Source organism: Mobula birostris, chromosome X, assembly GCF_030028105.1.
Source record: "Mobula birostris isolate sMobBir1 chromosome X, sMobBir1.hap1, whole genome shotgun sequence".
In the NCBI taxonomy this organism is placed as follows: Eukaryota; Metazoa; Chordata; class Chondrichthyes; order Myliobatiformes; family Myliobatidae; genus Mobula; species Mobula birostris.
Window position 1 is genome coordinate 18,564,192 of NC_092402.1, and position 18,020 is coordinate 18,582,211.

Below are 18,020 nucleotides of genomic sequence, written 5' to 3' on the forward strand. Positions count from 1 at the left end.
AGGAAATACTTCAAAAATAACATCAAAAATCAGCCTGAAGAAATTCAACACAACATCTAAACACTTTGCACTCAACAGATATACCTGGAGGAAATCTGTTCAAAAGGGAGCTGTGTTACATGAGAATGACCACCGCTGTGCCTCAGAACAAACAGCAGCTGTGAAAGCAGAGACTGAACAACCAAAAGACCCAACCACTAACCACAGCCACTTACTCTTGTCTACACTGCACCAGAGTATGTGGGTCCCAGATCAGCCTCTACAGCCACCTGAGGACTCACCGATAGACAACCCCTTAGGAGAACATCATACTCAACTCCAGTGATCACACTAGTACTACCCCCATTACTACATTTTGGACCTAAGCTTACTATCTGCTGTAGATGCTTTAAGATTAACCTACCCTTGCTGTGTTATTTTTAACTATTTCTATTTTTGTTTGTCCTTTGCACATTGCACTTAATACTACACAGATCAAACTCCACCACCCCCCACAAAAAATAATTTTAAAGTCCTGCTGTGAATTAATTCTGAAAGACAACTTTTAGGTCACACCAAGATAAATGAAGAAAAGTCAATACACTTAACACAAATGGAAAGATTAATCTCACGCAAAGAACCTCTATTGGGTCATTTCAAGTTGCAATGTTACATGTGGGTTTATTCTTAGTAACATCTATAAACAAATTTCTACAGATGTACTGTTGAAAGTACCTTTACAGTTTTCATCATGGTCTGAAGCAGCAATTCGAATGTGCAGGAACGTAAGAAGCTGTAGATAGTAGTGGTTCAGTAAGACCATAATACACAGGAGCAGGTTTAGGTCACACTCCCTGCTTGGTCAACGCTACCTGCCATTCCACCCATCTTTGTATCATCTGCAAACTTGGCCACAAAGCCATCAATTGTGTATTTCCTCTTCATTGACATTTAACATAAAAACTAGTGGATCCAACAGCAATTCTGCAGAACACCACTAGTCATCCAACAGCAGCCAAACAGAAAAGGCCTCCGTTATTCCCACTTAATGCCATCTGCTAGTCGGCCAATCTTCTATCCAAAGCAAAACACACAAAATGCTGGAGGAACGCAAGAAGAGACAAGAGGTCAGAGTGGGGAATAAAAGAAGAGCGAAGGGGAGGTATAAAAATAAACTATAGGGGGGGGAAAAAAAAAAATCGCTGTTCATGCTATCAGGTTGGAAGCTACCTAGACAGAATACGAGGTGTTGCTCCTCCACCTGAGAGTGGCCTCATTGTGGCAAAAGAGGCGCCCATGGATCGACATGTTGGAATGGGGATAGGAGTTAAAATAGTTGGTCACTGAGAAATTCTGCTTTTGGTGGATGGAGCAGAGGGCTCAACAAAGCTGTCCCTTAATTTACATCGGTCTCACCAATGTGGAGGAGGCCACATCGGGAGCAGTGGATACAACATACGACCCCAAAAGATTTGCCTCACCTGAAAGGACTATTTGGGGGTCTGAATGAAGGCGAATGGGCAGGTGTAACATTTCAGTCATTTGCAGGGATTTGTGCCAGGAGGAAGATTAGTGGGGAGGGACAAGTGGACAAGGAAGCAATCTCCGCAGAAAGCAGAGAGTGGGATGGGGAGGAGAAGGTAAAGATGTTTTTGATGGTAGGATCCTGTTGAAGATGGCGGTAGGTGCAGAGAACGATGTGTTGGATGCAGAAGCTTATGGGGTGGTAGGTGAGGACAAGAGGAACTCTATCCCTGTTAAGACGACAGGAAGATGGGGTGAGCGCAGACGTCTGGGAAATGGAGGAGATGCAGGTGAAGGTAGCATCAGTGGTGGAGGAAGGGAAGTCCTGTTCTTTGAAGGAGAACATCTCTGATGTCCCAGAAAGGAAAGCTTCACTTTGGGAACAAATGCATTTTTACAGGAGCTAGGGAGAGAACAGATATAGTCAAAATAGCTGTGGAAATTAGTACGTTTATAAAAGATGGTGGTAGACAGTTTGTCTCCAGTGACGGCGACAGAGAGATTGAGAAAGGGGAGGGAGGTGTCAGAAATGGACTGAGTTAATTTAAGGGCAAGATGGAAGTTAGAGGCAAAGTTGATGAAACTGACGAGCTCAGAATGGGTGCATGAAACAGCACCATTGCAGTAAATGTAGCACAGGAAGTTTTGGAGACCATTACCAGGAAGAGTTGGAACATGGACTGTTCTACATAGCCAATGAAAAGGCAGGCATAGCTGAGGCCACTGTAGGTGTCCATGGATGCCCTTCCAGTTTGGAGAAAGTGGGAGGAGCCGAAGGAGAAACTGTTAAGGGTGAGAGTGTTAGTGTATGCCCTTTAATTCCAAGGGCGTGTTTCGCAGCCTCATATGTGGGATCTTGTCAAAGGCCTTCAGAAAGTCCAAGTAAATAACTTGCACTAGCTCTTCTCTGTCTATCTTGCTTGTTAATTTCCCCAAAGAATTCCAACCGATTTGTCAAGCAAGATTTCCAATACACCATCAAGGCAAAGTGTTTATCTTATCTGTTATCCCTGGCATCAAAAGCACTAGATTAAATCAGTTGTTCCATTTTTGGAAGCTAAGCACCAGGTCCAAAACACATAGCCTGGCAACCCTACATTTCTAATCTTACCCAAACACAGGATACTTTAATTAAACCCATCACAAGAACCTCTGATTCTTTTGAGTAGCTGACTTACTTTTGAAGTGTTGCTTAAGCAAATTGATAAGAATGACAGAATAAATTCTAAACACAAGCAATTCTGCAGACTCTGGAAATCCAGAGCAACACACAAAATTCTGGAGGAACTCAGCAGACAAGACAGCATCTATGGAGTAGAACAAACAGTAGATGTTTCAGGCCAAGAAACTTTACCTCTTCCCCCACCCACTCGCCTTCCCCCTCACCTGGTTTGGGAGAAACCAGGTGAGGGGGAAGGTGAGTGGGTGGGGGAAGAGGTAAAGTGAGAAGCTAGGTGGTGATAGGTGGTAGAGGTAAAGGGCTGAAGGAGGAGGAATCAGATAGGAGAAACATGTGGACCATGAGAGAAATAGAAGGAGAGTAACCAGGGGGACACATGGGAGAAAGGGTCTTTCCGAAACCTGTGATGTGATGGACTGTCACACAGACAATTAGCTACAAGGACTTATGCTCACTAAGTCAACAACGGAAGAGGAGACATGAGAATAATTTCATACTCACAACAAATTTCAGTGGTCTCCAATAGACAAAAGTATCAACTAAAGATACAGGTCACATGAGCTAATGGCCTAATTGGCACCTAGAGTCTCAATCACACACCCAACGTGGGAGTATTGATGATCTGTGCAAGACTGAAGACTTTGAAGTTGCATAGCCAGTGACTGTACTTCTAATTACTCTTCATGTTTTGGATGAAGCGATAGATAAAACACCAGAATAGAACTCCAAACTCCGATGCTCCGAACTGTAATAACATCACGTGAACCACCATACTACTGTGGCACACTTAATTAACATAAGGTTGGAATGAGGAAAGTTAGGTGAGAATATAGGTGTCCCCCGCATTTCAAACATTCGCTTTACCAAACCTCACTGTTACGAAAGACCTACATTAGTACCCTGTTTTTGCTTTCAGAAGGTGTTTTCACTGTTATGAAAAAAAATCAGCACGGGATAAAAGGCAGCGCGCGCCCCAAGCAGCCGCTCTCCCCCGGATTCAAAACTGCTTTGCACGTGCCTGTGAGCAGCTGTTTGCAAGTACTGTATTACTGCCACAGAACAATAAATTTCAGTGACAATAAACTTTATTCTGGACTTCTAAGAATTCTGTTAAGACCTTTTAAAATCTTTAAGCTAACTACATTCTTTCTTATTTCTACATTGATTTCCTATTGTCTACTGCACTTTCTCTGTCAATGTTACACTACTATATATTCTGCATTCTGTATTTTTCTTCACTATCTCAATGTACTTCTACATGAATAATCTGTCTGAATAGCATGCAAAAGGTTTTCACTGTATCTCAGTACATACAATAATAAACAATACCCAATATTTTACTGACATGCAACAATAACAAATACCAATATTCAATTTCTTGAAGCTCAATGGACGATTTAAAAATTAGTTCAGCGGAAGTTGCAGAGCCAAAATGTTAATAGTATAGATTCCCAGATGCTGCCTGACCTGCTGAGTATTTTACAACACATTCTCTGTGATTCAAAGATTGTGTGTCAAACACCAAAACAAGCAGCATACATGCCCAAAAGATCAGTGCAGTTAGGATGATTGTGAAGCATAAATTCATCCATGTACAGAACTGGTTTAGCTCACAATCCCCTGCGAGCCATCCTTTTGCAGGTTCATAGAGATTATTATTACCTTATAGGGGAAGTGAATTTCTGCTGATATTCCCTTTTTCCATCTGACCCAATTTCCCCAAGAGTCACAAGACTAATTACTGGATATTCCAATTAGGTTTCACACACAGTCAGTGGCCACTTTATTAGCTACACCTGCTCGTTAATGCAAATATCTAATCAGCCAATCATGTGGCAGCAACTCAATGCTTAAGAACATGCAGACATGGTCAAGAGGTTCAGTTGTTGTTCAGATCAAATATTAGAATGGGGAAGAAATGTGATCTAAGTGACTTTGATCATGGAATGATTGTTGGTGCTAAACAGAGTGGCTTGAGTATCTCAGGAACTGCTGATCTTCTGGGATTTTCCCACACACCAGTCCCTAGAATTTACAGAGAATGGTGTGGAAAACAAAGAAAATCCACTGAGTGGCAGTTCTATGAGCAAGAGTGCCTCATTATTGAGAGAGACTGGAGAATGGCTGGACTGGTTCAAGCTGACAGGAAGGCAACAGTAACACAAATATCCATGTGTTACAACAGTGGTGTGCAGAAGAATATCCCTGAACGCACAACACATCAAACCTTGAAGTGGATGGGTTACAGCAGAAGACCACAAACATATACAGGTTTCCCCCGCCATCCGAAGGTAGAACGTTCCTATGAAACGGTTCGTAAGCCGAAATGTTGTAAAGCGAAGAAGCAATTACCATTTATATGGGAGAATTTTGAGAGTGTTTGCGGACCGAAAAATAACCTACCAAATCATGCCAAATAACACATAAAACCTAAAATAACAGAAAAACATATAGTAAAAGCAGGAATGATATGATAAATACACAGCCTATATAAAGTAGAAATACTTGTCTACAATGATCGCCCGCACAAATCTCCGTAGCAAAAATCTCACACAAGCGTTGTTGGCATAAATGCGCTCTCCAGTAACCTTTAAACTATGAAGCTGCCAAATCTACCAAATAACACGTAAAAATACACAGCCTATATAAAGTAGAAATAATGTATGTACAGTGTAGTATCACTTACCGGAATTGGGAAGACATCGAGCACACTGATGATGGTGTGTTAGACTGAGTCGTTGCAGGCTGGGTGGTGCAGTGGCCCCCACCCTCTGGGCCGCCGACTGATACATTGCCGCGAAGCACGCAGGGGTAGCCGGGAGGCACACAGCACATCTTTAAGAAAAGAGCCAAAATAAACATGCTAATTAATTAGGTGCTGCCCGGCACGTAAATATCGGCGCAGATCAGTGCCAACTGCATCGCCGCTGATCTGGGCCAACAATTACGTGTCGGCGACACCTAATTAATTAACATGTTTATTTTGGCTTTTTTCTTAAAGATGTGCTGTGTGCCTCCTGGCTACCGCTGCATTCTCCACGAATCGGTACAGTATCTGTCCGGGGCCATAGGGTTGGGGTGGTGGGACACAGGGGTGTCATCTCATCCACTGCTTCACTTTCGCTACTGCATTGGGTTTCGATTGTTATCCTTTCCTCTTCCAATTGCATCAGCTCTTCATCTATCAGTTCTTGGTCATGAGATGCCAAAACTTCTTCAACATCATCTTCGTCAGCTTCCACAAGCCAAACTCACTTTGTCCTTGCTTCGTTCACCACGATCGAAATGCTTAATTATGTTTAGTTTTACGCTAAGTGTAACACCCTTACGAGCTCTTTCAGGCTTTTCCGGTACCATAGAACTCATCTTGCTAACGGCTGCTCAATGCAACGTGCTAAAGCAAAGCCATTCCGAATCCGGGGAGAGCAGCTGCTCGGGGTGCGCACTGCCTTTTGTCGCGCACTGCCTTTTTTCGTAACAGTGAAAACACCTTCTGAAAGCAAAAACAGGGTACTAATGTAGGTCTTTCGTAACAGTGAGGTTTCGTAAAGCGAACGTTCGAAAAGCAAGGGACACCTGTACTCTGTAGCCATTTTATTAGGTATACAAGAGGTATCCAATAAAGTGGCCACTGAGTGTAGAACATGTCCCCTCCCCCAGACTAATATGGATTCCTGACATCAATTTACACCTCACCCACTTTCACAGATTGCGATACAAAATTAATTTATAAAAGTAACCAATCACATCATTTTACAACAGGAACTAGGCATTTGGGTCAATCAGTCCTGCTGTTATCTTCCCACCCTACCTCACCCCACCTTCTCAGCACATGCAGGTGACCCCTCACTTTATGACAGTTCATGTAACAGAAATTCACCCTTACAGAAGTCACAAATGAAAACCAAACAGTCTGAGATACAGTTTTCTCAGAACGCAACCTTCCCATAATGTGGGTATTTTTATTGTTTGTCCTTTGCCTTTTATTAAATTTCCCCTGAAGTGCATTAATTTCCCTGTGTAGCAGGGTGGTCCATGTACTAACCATGCTTGGTGCAAGTTTCCAGTGAAATCACCTATCGGATTTCTAAGTAACTCTCTTGCTTTAGTCATACAGTACAGAAACAAATCCATGTCAACATTATGTAGTACCTATCCAGTATCCACCGCTGAACTTGAAATATGACTAACTCTTCACTCTTCCCAGTTAATCAGCCTGAAAAATTAACCCTTTTCTTTATCCACAAATGCTGCTCAAGTATGTCCAGCACTTTTCTACTTTCTCAATGAACAACTAAGCTGAACAACATTATACCACAACCCAGTTTGCTTTTTGCCTCAATATCAATAGGGCACCACAAGTAGACTAGGGGGGGAGGAAGAACATATCAGATCTGGTTAATTCTTCCTATTCTTGCCGTGGTGTTTGTCTACATTTCTTAGCCAGGATGCTCAGGGGAACACTAGGGATCAAGAATAGACAAATGGTTTGACTGACAGTTCATTAACTCTACAGGGATCAGATACTGTTGAAATATTAATTCAAATCCAAAGAATATTCCACAAACCACTGGAGTAACAGCTGGCTTTCATAACGTAGCTTGACCTTTGAAAACACAAAATCACCAACCATCAAGTTAAAAAGACACCAGCAGTTCCACTTACAAACTCCCAACTCAGGGTCTACCCCAATCAGAAGCCCCGGAAGAAGAATGAAATCCAGAATTTGCTGAAAGCCAGATCGGAGGTATTCAAGTCTAGAGATCAACAATGCTATAAGAGGTGCAGGTATGATCGCCGGAAAGCCATCTCATGGGAGAAATGGAGATTCCAGACTAGAATTGAATTAATGAGGGATGCTCGACAGCTGTGGCAGGTTTGAATACCGTAACCTCCTACAGCGTTAAATCTAGTGACACTTGGGACAGCAAAGCTTCACTTCCAGATGAGCTCAATGCCTTCAATGCTCACTTTGACCACCAGAACAGGGAGGAACCATGGCACACCCCATGTCTCCCGTTGATCCCTTGGTCTCAGTACCTGACCAAGTATTGAAGACCTGTGCTGACCAACTGGCTGGTGTACTCACCGATATCTTCAACAACTTGGTCTGGCAGTGTTTGGACCCACCTGTTTCAAGCAGGCTTCAATTATACTGGGGCCCCAAGAAGAGCGTGGTAACCTGTCTAAATGATTATCACCCAGTGGCATTTCCATCCACAGTGATGAAGCGTTTTGAGGTGCTGGTGTTGAAGTATATCCGCTTCAGTCTGAATGGCGACTTGGATCTGCTTCAATTCGCTTTGCAAAGCAACAGGACTACAGCAGATGCCATCTCATTGGCTCTTCACACACCCCTGGAACATCTGGACAGCAAAGATGCATACATCGCACCGCTTGCTGCATCCGCAAAGCAAACAGCATTATGAAGGACCCCACGCACCCTTCATACAAACGCTTCTCCCTCCTGCCATCTGGCAAAAGGCACCGAAGTATTCGGGCTCTCACAACCAGACTATGTAACAGTTTCTTCCCCCAGGTCATCAGAATCCTCAATACCCAGAGCCTGGACTGACACCAACCTACTGCCCTCTACTGTGCCTATTGTCTTGTTTATTATTTATTGTAATGCCTGCATTGTTTTGTGCACTTTATGCAGTCCTGGGTAGGTCTGTAGTCTAGTGTAGTTTTGTGTTGTTTTACGTAGTTCAGTGTAGTTTTTGTATTGTTCATGTAGCACCATGGTCCTTAAAAACATTGTCTCATTTTTACTGTGTACTGTACCAGCAGTTATGGTCGAAATGACAATAAAAAGTGACTTGATCAGGATGCTCTTTATCAATTACAGCTCAGCATTTAATACAATCATCCCCTCAAAACTAATCAATAAACTCGAAGCCCTGGCCTCAATACCCCCTTGCGCAAGTGGATCCTCAATTTCCTTACTTGCAGACCCCAGTCAGTTCAGATTGTCAAAAACATCTCTTCCACAATCTCCATCAGCACAAGAGCACCACAGGGATGTGTACTTAGCCCACTGCTCTACTCACTTTACACCTATGACTGTGCGGATAAGTACAGCTCCAACACCATTTACAAGTTTGCTGACAACACCTGTTGTGGGCTGTATCAAAGGGGGGGGATGAATCAGCATACAGAAGGGAGATTGAAAACCTTGCTGAATGGTGTAATAACAACCACCTCTCACTCAATGTCAATAAGACCAAAGAACAGATTGTAGACTTCAGGAGAGGGAAACCAGAGGTCCATGAGCCAGTAATCATCAGATGATCAGAGGTGGAGAGGGTCAGTAACTTTAAATTCCTGGGTGTCACTATCTCAGAGGACCTGTCCTAGACCCAACATACAAATATAATTGTGAAGAAAACACAACAACACCTCTACTTCCTCAGGAGTCTGTGGAGATTCTCTTAAATGTTGTCTGTAATGTCAGAGGCAGAATAGTACAAAAGAAGATCATGCTTGACTATTAAAGGGCTTCAATTTTTTTCAGTATTACAGTCAGAGGCATAATGGTGAAGCTGGAACCCAATTAGCCCATCAAATCTTCACGGTCTCTGCAGTGTAGTCCAGTCGGTCCCATTCCTTCAGTCATCCTGTCAATTAATTTTCCTCAAACACCGAACCAATTCCCTTTTGAAATTATTGACCATCAGGCCTACCCAGATCTGGAGTGAAAGACCAATTCTCATGAATGGTCATTGGCCTGAAACATTAACTCTCTCTTTATCCACAGATGCTGCCTGACCTAATGAGTCTTTTCACCTTTGTCAAATTAGCTTTTTTTGCCGCATGCACATGAAATATCAAAACATAATGAAATGAATTGTTTGTATCAGCAACCAACACTGTCCGAATATGTGCTGGGAGGGCCAACAAGTGTTGCCGAACTTCCAGAGCTAACATAGCATGCTCACAACTTACTAACCCATACATCTTGGAATGTGGGAGGAAACCAGAGCACCCCCAGGAAACCCACAGTCACGGAGAGAACGTACAAACCCCTTACAGACAGTGGTGTGAAATGAACCCAAATCAATGTTGCTCTAAAGTATTACACTAACCGCCATGCTATCATGTCACCATCCAAATCACTTTTTAATCCCAGATCATTCCTACTTGCTGCATAAAACTTTCCTTCACACTCCTTCCTCTATCTCTTCACCAGAACCTTAAATCTGTTCCCTAATCCTTGTACCAAAGGGAAATCTACATTTTCTTGGCTATCTTACCCAAATATCTCAATCACATACACCTTTATCAAATTTACTTTCAACCTCCTTTGCTCCAACGGAGAACATCCTCAGCTTCTCTAGCCCAACCTTGCAGCTAAAATCCCTCATATTGGTAAATCACCTATGGACCTTCTCAAGGACCATCAGATTTTCTCCAAATTGCATTGATCAGAAGTGGACACAATCCGAACATCATCTGCAAGGATCTTTTTCTTCAACCAGTAAAACTCCTTGCCAGCAATCAATATCAAACTTTTATTCTTCACTTCTTCACTTGTTTTGTCTCTGCTGCCATCAGGAAGAAGGTGCAGTAGCCTCAGGACCCAGTCCACCAGGTTCTTGAATCAAAGGGGATAACTTCACTCAACTTCATTTGCCCCATGACTGAAATATTCCCAAACCTTTCAAGGACTCTTCATCTCAAGTTCTCAGTACAGCAGTAGAGCTACTAGGACTTGATGTTATTATACCTTCTTTTTGTATTTGTATTTGCAGTTTGTTGTCTTTTGCACCCTGGTTGAACACCCCAGTTAGTGCGATCTTTCATTGATTCTATTATGGTTATTATTCTTTTATGGATCTATTAAGTATGCCAACAAGAAAATGAATCTCAGGGTTATATATGGTGACATAAATGTACTTTGATAATAAATTTACTTTGAACTTAATGTTATAAGTGGCTCCCAAAATACCCATAATGGCTGTTGATCAATCAATTTTTTTGGACAATCAGTGCTGTGACAATGGTTACCTGATTACAGCAATTCTTAGCAAGTTCACATGACTTCAATGTGTTGTTAGTGTTACCAATTTCTATTTAGTTGTACTTAAGAGCCTAAAAGTTGACACACGCCTTGACTGAAGTTTTCATAAACAAAAATACATTTTGCCAAATATATATATATTTGTTAAAAGGTATAAAAATCATGAAAAGTAAAACAAATAATTTTCACTTTATGAAAGATGAATAAAAATAGATTTAAGATTAAGAGGGAATGGACTTAGAGGGAATATGGAGGAGTCCTCTTCCACTCAGAGAGTGGTATACCTAGAATGCACTACCAGAGAGTAGTGGAAGTCGAGTTGCTGACAGCATTTTACAAGTGCCCAGTCAAATACTTGACTTGCATAGCATAGATGGCTATAGGCCAAGTGCTGAAAGATGAGATTAATACAGATGTGTGCCATATAACTTCATGCTGAGTGGCTCACTGATCTAACAACCCAAGTTTATTTATTTACAGATACAGGTGTCCCCTGCTTTTCGAACGTTCGCCTTACGAAACCTCACTGTTACGAAAGACCTACATTAGTACCCTATTTTCACTTTCAGAAGGTGTTTTCACTGTTGCGAAAAAAAATTCAGTGCGCGATAAAAGGCAGCGTGCCCCAAGCAGCCGCTGTCCCCTGGATTCGCAACTGCTTTGCTTTAACACGTGCCTGTGAGCAGCCCTTTGCAAGATGAGTTCTATGGTACCGGAAAAGCCTGAAAGAGCTCGTAAGGCTGTTACACTTACGGTAAAGCTAGACATAATTAAGCGTTTTGATCGTGGTGAACGAAGTAAGGACAACGCGAGTTTGGCTTTTGGAAGCTGACGAACATGATATTGAAGAAGTTTTGGCATCCCATCACCAAGAACTGACAGATGAAGAGCTGATGCAATTGGAAGAACAAAGGATATCAATCGAAACCGAATGAGTAATGATAAAGTACGACTTTAATTTTGAAAGGGTACATCAGTTTAGGAGATATTTGCAGGATGGTTTGAGTCCTTACTAAAGAACTGTGTGACAGAAAAATGCGCGAGGCTCAGCAGTCAAGCATGCCTTCCACATCAGCCACAGCAGACGACGAACCTCGACCTTCGACATCGAGGTGGGCAGAGATAGAAGAAGATGAGCTGCCTGTTCTAATGGAAACAGGCGATGAGATGACACTCGTGTCCCACCACCCCAACCCCCAGGCCACGGACAGATACCGATTCCCAGAGAATGTAAAGGTAGCCGGGAAGCACACAGCACATCTTCAAGAAAACAGCCGAAATAAACATGCTAATTAATTAGGTACCGCCAACACGTAATTGTCGGCCCAGATCAGAGACGACGCAATCGGAAACCGGCACTGATCTAGGCCGACAATTACGGGCGGCGCCTAATTAATTAGCATGTTTGTTTCGGCTTTTTTCTTAAAGATGTGCTGGGTGCCTCCCGGCTACCGCTGGACCCCTGCGTTCTTCGCAGCAATGTATCGCTCAGCGGCCTGGAGGGTGGGGGGGCCACTGCACCACCCCAGTCTGCAATGACTCAGTGTGCTCGCTGTCTTCCCAATTCCCGTAAGTGATACTACGCTGTACATACATTATTTCTACTTTATATAGGCTGTGTATTTTTACATGTTATTTGGTATGATTTGGCAGCTTCATAGTTTAAAGATTACTGGAGAATGCTTGCACCGTGTTTTTGCCAACAGCGCTTGCGTGAAATTTTCTGCCGACAGCGCCTGTGTGAGATTTTCGCTACGGAGATCTGTGCCGGCAATGATTGTGGAAAAGTATTTCTACTTTATATAGGCTGTGTATTTATCATATCATTCCTGCTTTTACTATATGTTACTGTTATTTTAGGTTTTATGTGTTATTTGGCATGATTTGGTAGGTTATTTTTGGGTCTGCGAACGCTCACAAAATTTTCCCATATAAATAAATGGTAATTGCTTCTTCGCTTTACGACATTTCGGCTTACGAACCATTTCATTGGAACGCTCTACCTTCGGATGGCGGGGGAAACCTGTACCTCAAAGAACAGGTCCTTCCAGCCCAATGAGCTGCACTGCCCAGTAACCCACCTACTTGACATTAGCCTAATCACAGGACCATTCACAATGACCAATTAACCTACTAACTGGGAAGTCTTTGGACTTTGGGAGGAAACCTGAACACCCAGAGGAAACTCATGCAGCCAAGGGGAGAATGTGAAAACTCCTTATAGATGGTGCCAGAATCAAACTCCAAATTCCGACACCACAAGCTGTAACAGTATCACGCTAACTGCTAAGCTACCACTGCACCTAAGTCATGAACTCTAATGCTGTCCATGCTGAATTTGCATATTCTCCCTGTGACCGCACCAGTTTTCTCCGGTTTCCCCCTTCCATCCCAAAGGGTGTAGGAACGGATGTTAATTGGCTTTCTGTAACTTGTTCAATAAGTGTAGAAAGATGATATTATCTGAGGCAATTGATAAGAAAATAAAATGCGACTAGGGCAAATGGATGTTTGAAGGCCAGCATGGACTTGATGGACTCCGTGACTCTGTGGAACCAGGAACATGATAGCCCTATCTCTGTGATCATTCAATCCACCAGCCTTGCCTGAAAATATTCAGCAAACAAATATCTATTGACATGCAATCTCAAAAGCAACATCACACTAGCCCCTGGATGTGCAAGGGACCTTTATACCAGTTTACCAGTTGGCACAGCAGTGCTGGAGAGGATACTGTAAAAGAAATAAGCTACTATACACAAACACGGTTAAGACACAAACATTCAAAAACATTCAAAATGTAAAACTGTAGAAAACACTAACTTCAGACATTAGCTCTAAAGTTACAGATTTTTTTTACCCCAAATTATAATTATGAGTCACAAATGCACAAGAACATAACCAGACAAAAAAGTAAAACAAGTAATCACCCAGATCATTGCTAATTATTGCTAAACATGTGATTTTATCTTTGCAAAGTTTTTTTGTTGTTTAAGCAATTGAGCATGTTTGACCGTTTAAGAAAGGGAGAAACTAGGCCGCAGAAGCCTCGGCCTCGCCTGAGGAGAGCTTCCACCTATGGAGGCGGAGTTGCCCTGCTGGACTCCCTTTTCGGAACTGGCAGGAGGCGCAGGAAACAACAGCCAGGGACCGAAAGGTGGGTTTTTTAAATTAATAACTGTTGATAAACTAATTTTCGACAAAGCCTGAGCGAGGCCGTGGGGAGTTAACGGGCCCCAGAGGCCGACACGGGATCAGGACTCAAATTAAAACCCGGCGCCAAAACCACGAGGGAATAAAAATAAAATCTAAAATAAAAACCCTCCTACCAGGCAGTTGGAACAAACTCCTCCTCAAAGAAAGCCGAAATAAAATCATGTTCCTCTTAAAACATACAAGTAAAATCTCGGCCTCCCCTCCTCGTCCCTTCAAAATAAATCAGTAAATATTATTTTCTTTCTTTTTTATTAAAAGCAAACTCTTGTCTCCGGTCGGGCCCAAGCCTTTAATTCTGAATATTTTCTTCCTTTCGAATGTCAACATATTTTCCCCATGTTTTTTTAAATCAATAATTGAAAAGAATTTTAATCAGGATAATTAAAATATTCATTAATAGTCTAATTATATTTTTCATTCATTACTGAATGAAATTTTCTTCCCTCCTTTCATCTTGGAACCTGACAAGCCTTCAGATCTGTCCCCTCCTTCAACAAAACAGGTAACGTTCGTGCAAAATTTTTAAACTCAAATTAAAAATTAATCCTGTTTACTCATTCTTTCAAATCAATGCATAATCTTACTCCTGCAAAGGAAAATGGTTAAGACGATCTTAAGGCATCCCCAAGACCAGATGCAATCTTTTTTCATATTTAAATGCACACATAAATCAATAATTATTGGTGCAAAAATTATGAGATAGATCTCATCTTACTTACAGTGTGATTGACTCCCCACATCAGGACACTGAGCAGGGGTTCACTGGCTCTGAATAGCTTTACCTTCTGAGCCACAAAGTGTTTCTTCTTGGTTTTGGTCTTGCTGGCACTAGCACTACAGTTGGCTGCCATTTTTTGTACAAAAAAAATCCCCCCCCCCAAAAAAATTTAAACACAAGAAGAATATCTTAATACTCTCCTGCTGCAATCTCCCCTTCCCCTTGCTCCTGTCCTGCCTCTCAGCGCTTGTACTTTACAATTCCTCAGCCTAATGGTGCATTTCGAAGGCAAGAAGCAAATGTCATGGCAGCTCCTGTGAAGTGAGAAGCAAAAGCCCTGTGAATGTCTCTTATTTGTCTGACTGTCTCTGTGCCTCTGTGCTTCTTTTGCCGAACTCTAAGGCTACTCCCCCTGCTGCTGCAAGAAGCCTCTACAACCTAAATGAACATCACCCTGTTCCACATTGCAGAAAACACTGCCATCTATCAGCAACAACAATTATTGTAGCCCTAATATTTACAAATTAATGGCAATAAATATTAATGACATTGCATTTGACAACATCAATAAAACCAGTGTCAGTTTGTATCACTCATCTGCCTGAGACACTGGGTTCCAGTTGAATTTCTACTTCTGGGCGTCACAGCCTGGTATGGAAACACCAATCCACAAGAACAGAAAAGCATCCAAAAAGTGGTGGACCAATCACAAACAAGAGAAAATTTAAGCTGTTTGAAATCTAAGCAACACACGCAAAATGCTGGAGGAATGCAGTAGGTTAGACAGCAACTCTGGAAAAGAGTACGGTCGAAGTTTTGGGCCAAGACCCTTCAGCAGGACTGGAGAAAGAGAGATGAGGAGTTGGAGTTAAAGCAACACTCACAACACGCTGGAGGAACTCAGCAGGTCGGGCAGCATCCGTGGAAATGATCAGTCGACGTTTCAAGCCCGAACCCTTCATCAGGACTGTAGAGGGAAGGGGCAGAGGCCCTATAAAGAAGGTGGGGGGAGGGTGGGAAGGAGAAGGCTGGTAGGTTCCAGGTGAAAAACCAGTAAGGGGAAAGATAAAGAGGTGGGGGAAGGGAGGCAAGGAGGTGATAGGCAGGAAAGGTGAAGAAAGAAGAGGGGAAAACACAATAGGTAGTAGAAGGAGGTGGAACCATGAGGGAGGTGGTAGGCAGCTGGGGGAAGGGGCAGTGACTTAGGGATAGAGGAAGGGAGGGGGAGTGAATTACCAGAAGTTGGAGAATTCTATGTTCATACCAAGGGGCTGGAGACTACCTAGACGGTATATGAGGTGTTGCTCCTCCAACCTGAGTTTAGCCTCATCATGGCAGTAGAGGAGGCCATGTATGGACATATCTGAATGGGAGTGAGAAGCAGAGTTGAAGTGGGTGGCTACTGGGAGATCCTGTCTGTTTTGGCGGACGGAGCGGAGGTGCTCGACAAAGCGGTCCCTCAATCTGCATCGGGTTTCACCGATGTAGAGGAGGCCACACTGGGAGCACCGGATGCAATAGATGACCGCAACAGACTCACAAGTGAAACGTTGCCTCACTTGGAAGTACTGTTTGGGGACCTGAATGGTGGCAAGAGAGGAGGTGTAGGGACAGGTGTAGCACTTGTGCTTACAGGGATAAGTGCCAGGTGGGAGATCCGTGGGGAGGGACCGATCCCTGCGGAAGGCAGAGAGGGGTGGAGAGAGAAAGATGTGCTTAGTGGTGGGGTCCTGTTGAAGGTGGCGGAAGTTGCGGAGGATAATGTGTTGGATCCGGAAGCTAGTGGGGTGGTAGGTGAGGACAAGGGGAACTCTGTCCCTGTTGTGGTGACGGGAGGATGGGGTGAGAGCCGAAGTGGGGGAAATGGAGGAGATGCGGGTGAGGGCATCATTAATGATGGCAGAAGGGAAACCACGATCCTTAAAGAAAGAGGACATTTGAGATGTCCTGGAACGTAAAACCTCATCCTGGGAGCAGATGTGGCGGAGACGGAGGAACTGGGAATAGGGAATGGCATTTTTGCATGTGGTGGGGTGGGAAGAGGTATAGTTGAGGTAGTTATGAGAGTCAGTGGGCTTGTAGAAGATGTAGAGAGGCTTGTAGAGAGCCTCTGCCCCTTCCCCCTACAGTTCTGAAGAAGGGTTCCGGCCCGAAACGTCGACTGATCATTTCCACGGATGCTGCCCGACCTGCTGAGTTCCTCCAGCGTGTTGTGAGTGTTGCTTTGACCCCAGCATCTGCAGATTATTTTGTGTTTAGGAGTTGGAGTTAAAAAGGTGAGTAGAGGGGAGGGAGAAAAAGTGGTGGATATAGCCCTACCCGTCACAGGCAAAGCCCTCATCACTGTTCAGCACATCTACAATGAGCACTGCCACAATAAGAGGCATCCATCATCAAGGGCCCCCACCATTCAGGCCGTGCACTCTTCTTGTTGCCGACATTAGGAGGAGGTACAGGAGTTTTTGGTCCCACACCACCAGGTTCAGCAACAGTTATTACCCTCCAACCATCAGGGTCCTGAAACAGTGTGGATAACTTCTCTCATCTCAATACACTGAATTGATTCTACAAACTATAGACTCACTTTCAAGGACTCAGCAACTCCCGTTGTCAGTGTTATTTATTAATTTATTTGCTTTTGTATTTGCACAGTGTGTCTTCCCTTGCACATTGATTGTTTGTCAGTCTTTGTGTGTAGTTTTTCATTGATTCTGTTGTATTTCTTTGTTCTACTGTGAATGCCTGGAAGAAAACGAATCTCAAAGTAATATACAATACCATAAATGTACTTTGAAATTAATTTACTTTGCTCTATACTGATGTTGCCATGGTAAATTGGTTTATTATTGTTACATGTACTGAGGTACAGTGAAAAGTCTTTGATTTGCATGTCATCCAAACAGATCACCTCATCACATCAGTACATTGAAGCAGGACTCGAGAAAAGCAACTTGAGAATTCAAAATATAGAATTCCGGTGACAAAGAAAGTGCAGTGTTGTCAGATAATAAGGTGCAAGGTCATGACAAGGAAGACTGTGAAGTAAGAGTCCATCTTATCATAGAAGATATTAGATCTCCTATTAGGAAACGAGTTAGGACAGGTGAAGGAAGTGTGTGTAGGGGACCACTTTGGTTCCAGTGATCATAACACCATTAGTTTCAGCTTGATCATGGATAAAGATAGATCTGGTCCTAGGGTTGAGGTTCTGAACTGGAAAAAGGCCAAATTTGAAGAAATGAGAAAGGATCCTAAAAGCATGGGTTGGGACAGGTTGTTCTCTGGCAAGGATGTGATCGGTAAGTGGGAAGCCTTCAAAGGAGAAATTTTGAGAGTTCAGAGCTTGTATGTTCCTGTCAGGATTAAAGGCAAAGTGAATAGGA

General features: G+C 43.0%; 1 protein-coding gene across 4 annotated transcripts in view; it reads right to left on the reverse strand.

The window, feature by feature from the left end:
- LOC140191482 (phosphatidylinositol 5-phosphate 4-kinase type-2 beta-like) overlaps nt 1-14,992 on the reverse strand; it is a 238,037-nt gene extending 223,045 nt beyond the window's left edge. For all 4 annotated transcript variants that reach the window (XM_072248931.1, XM_072248930.1, XM_072248936.1 and 1 more), the window contains exon 1: nt 14,639-14,992. In XM_072248931.1, the coding sequence (XP_072105032.1) occupies nt 14,639-14,770 (132 nt within the window). In that variant the 5' untranslated portion in view covers nt 14,771-14,992. The remainder of the gene's footprint in view (nt 1-14,638) is intronic.
- Nucleotides 14,993-18,020: the final 3,028 nt, after the last annotated feature.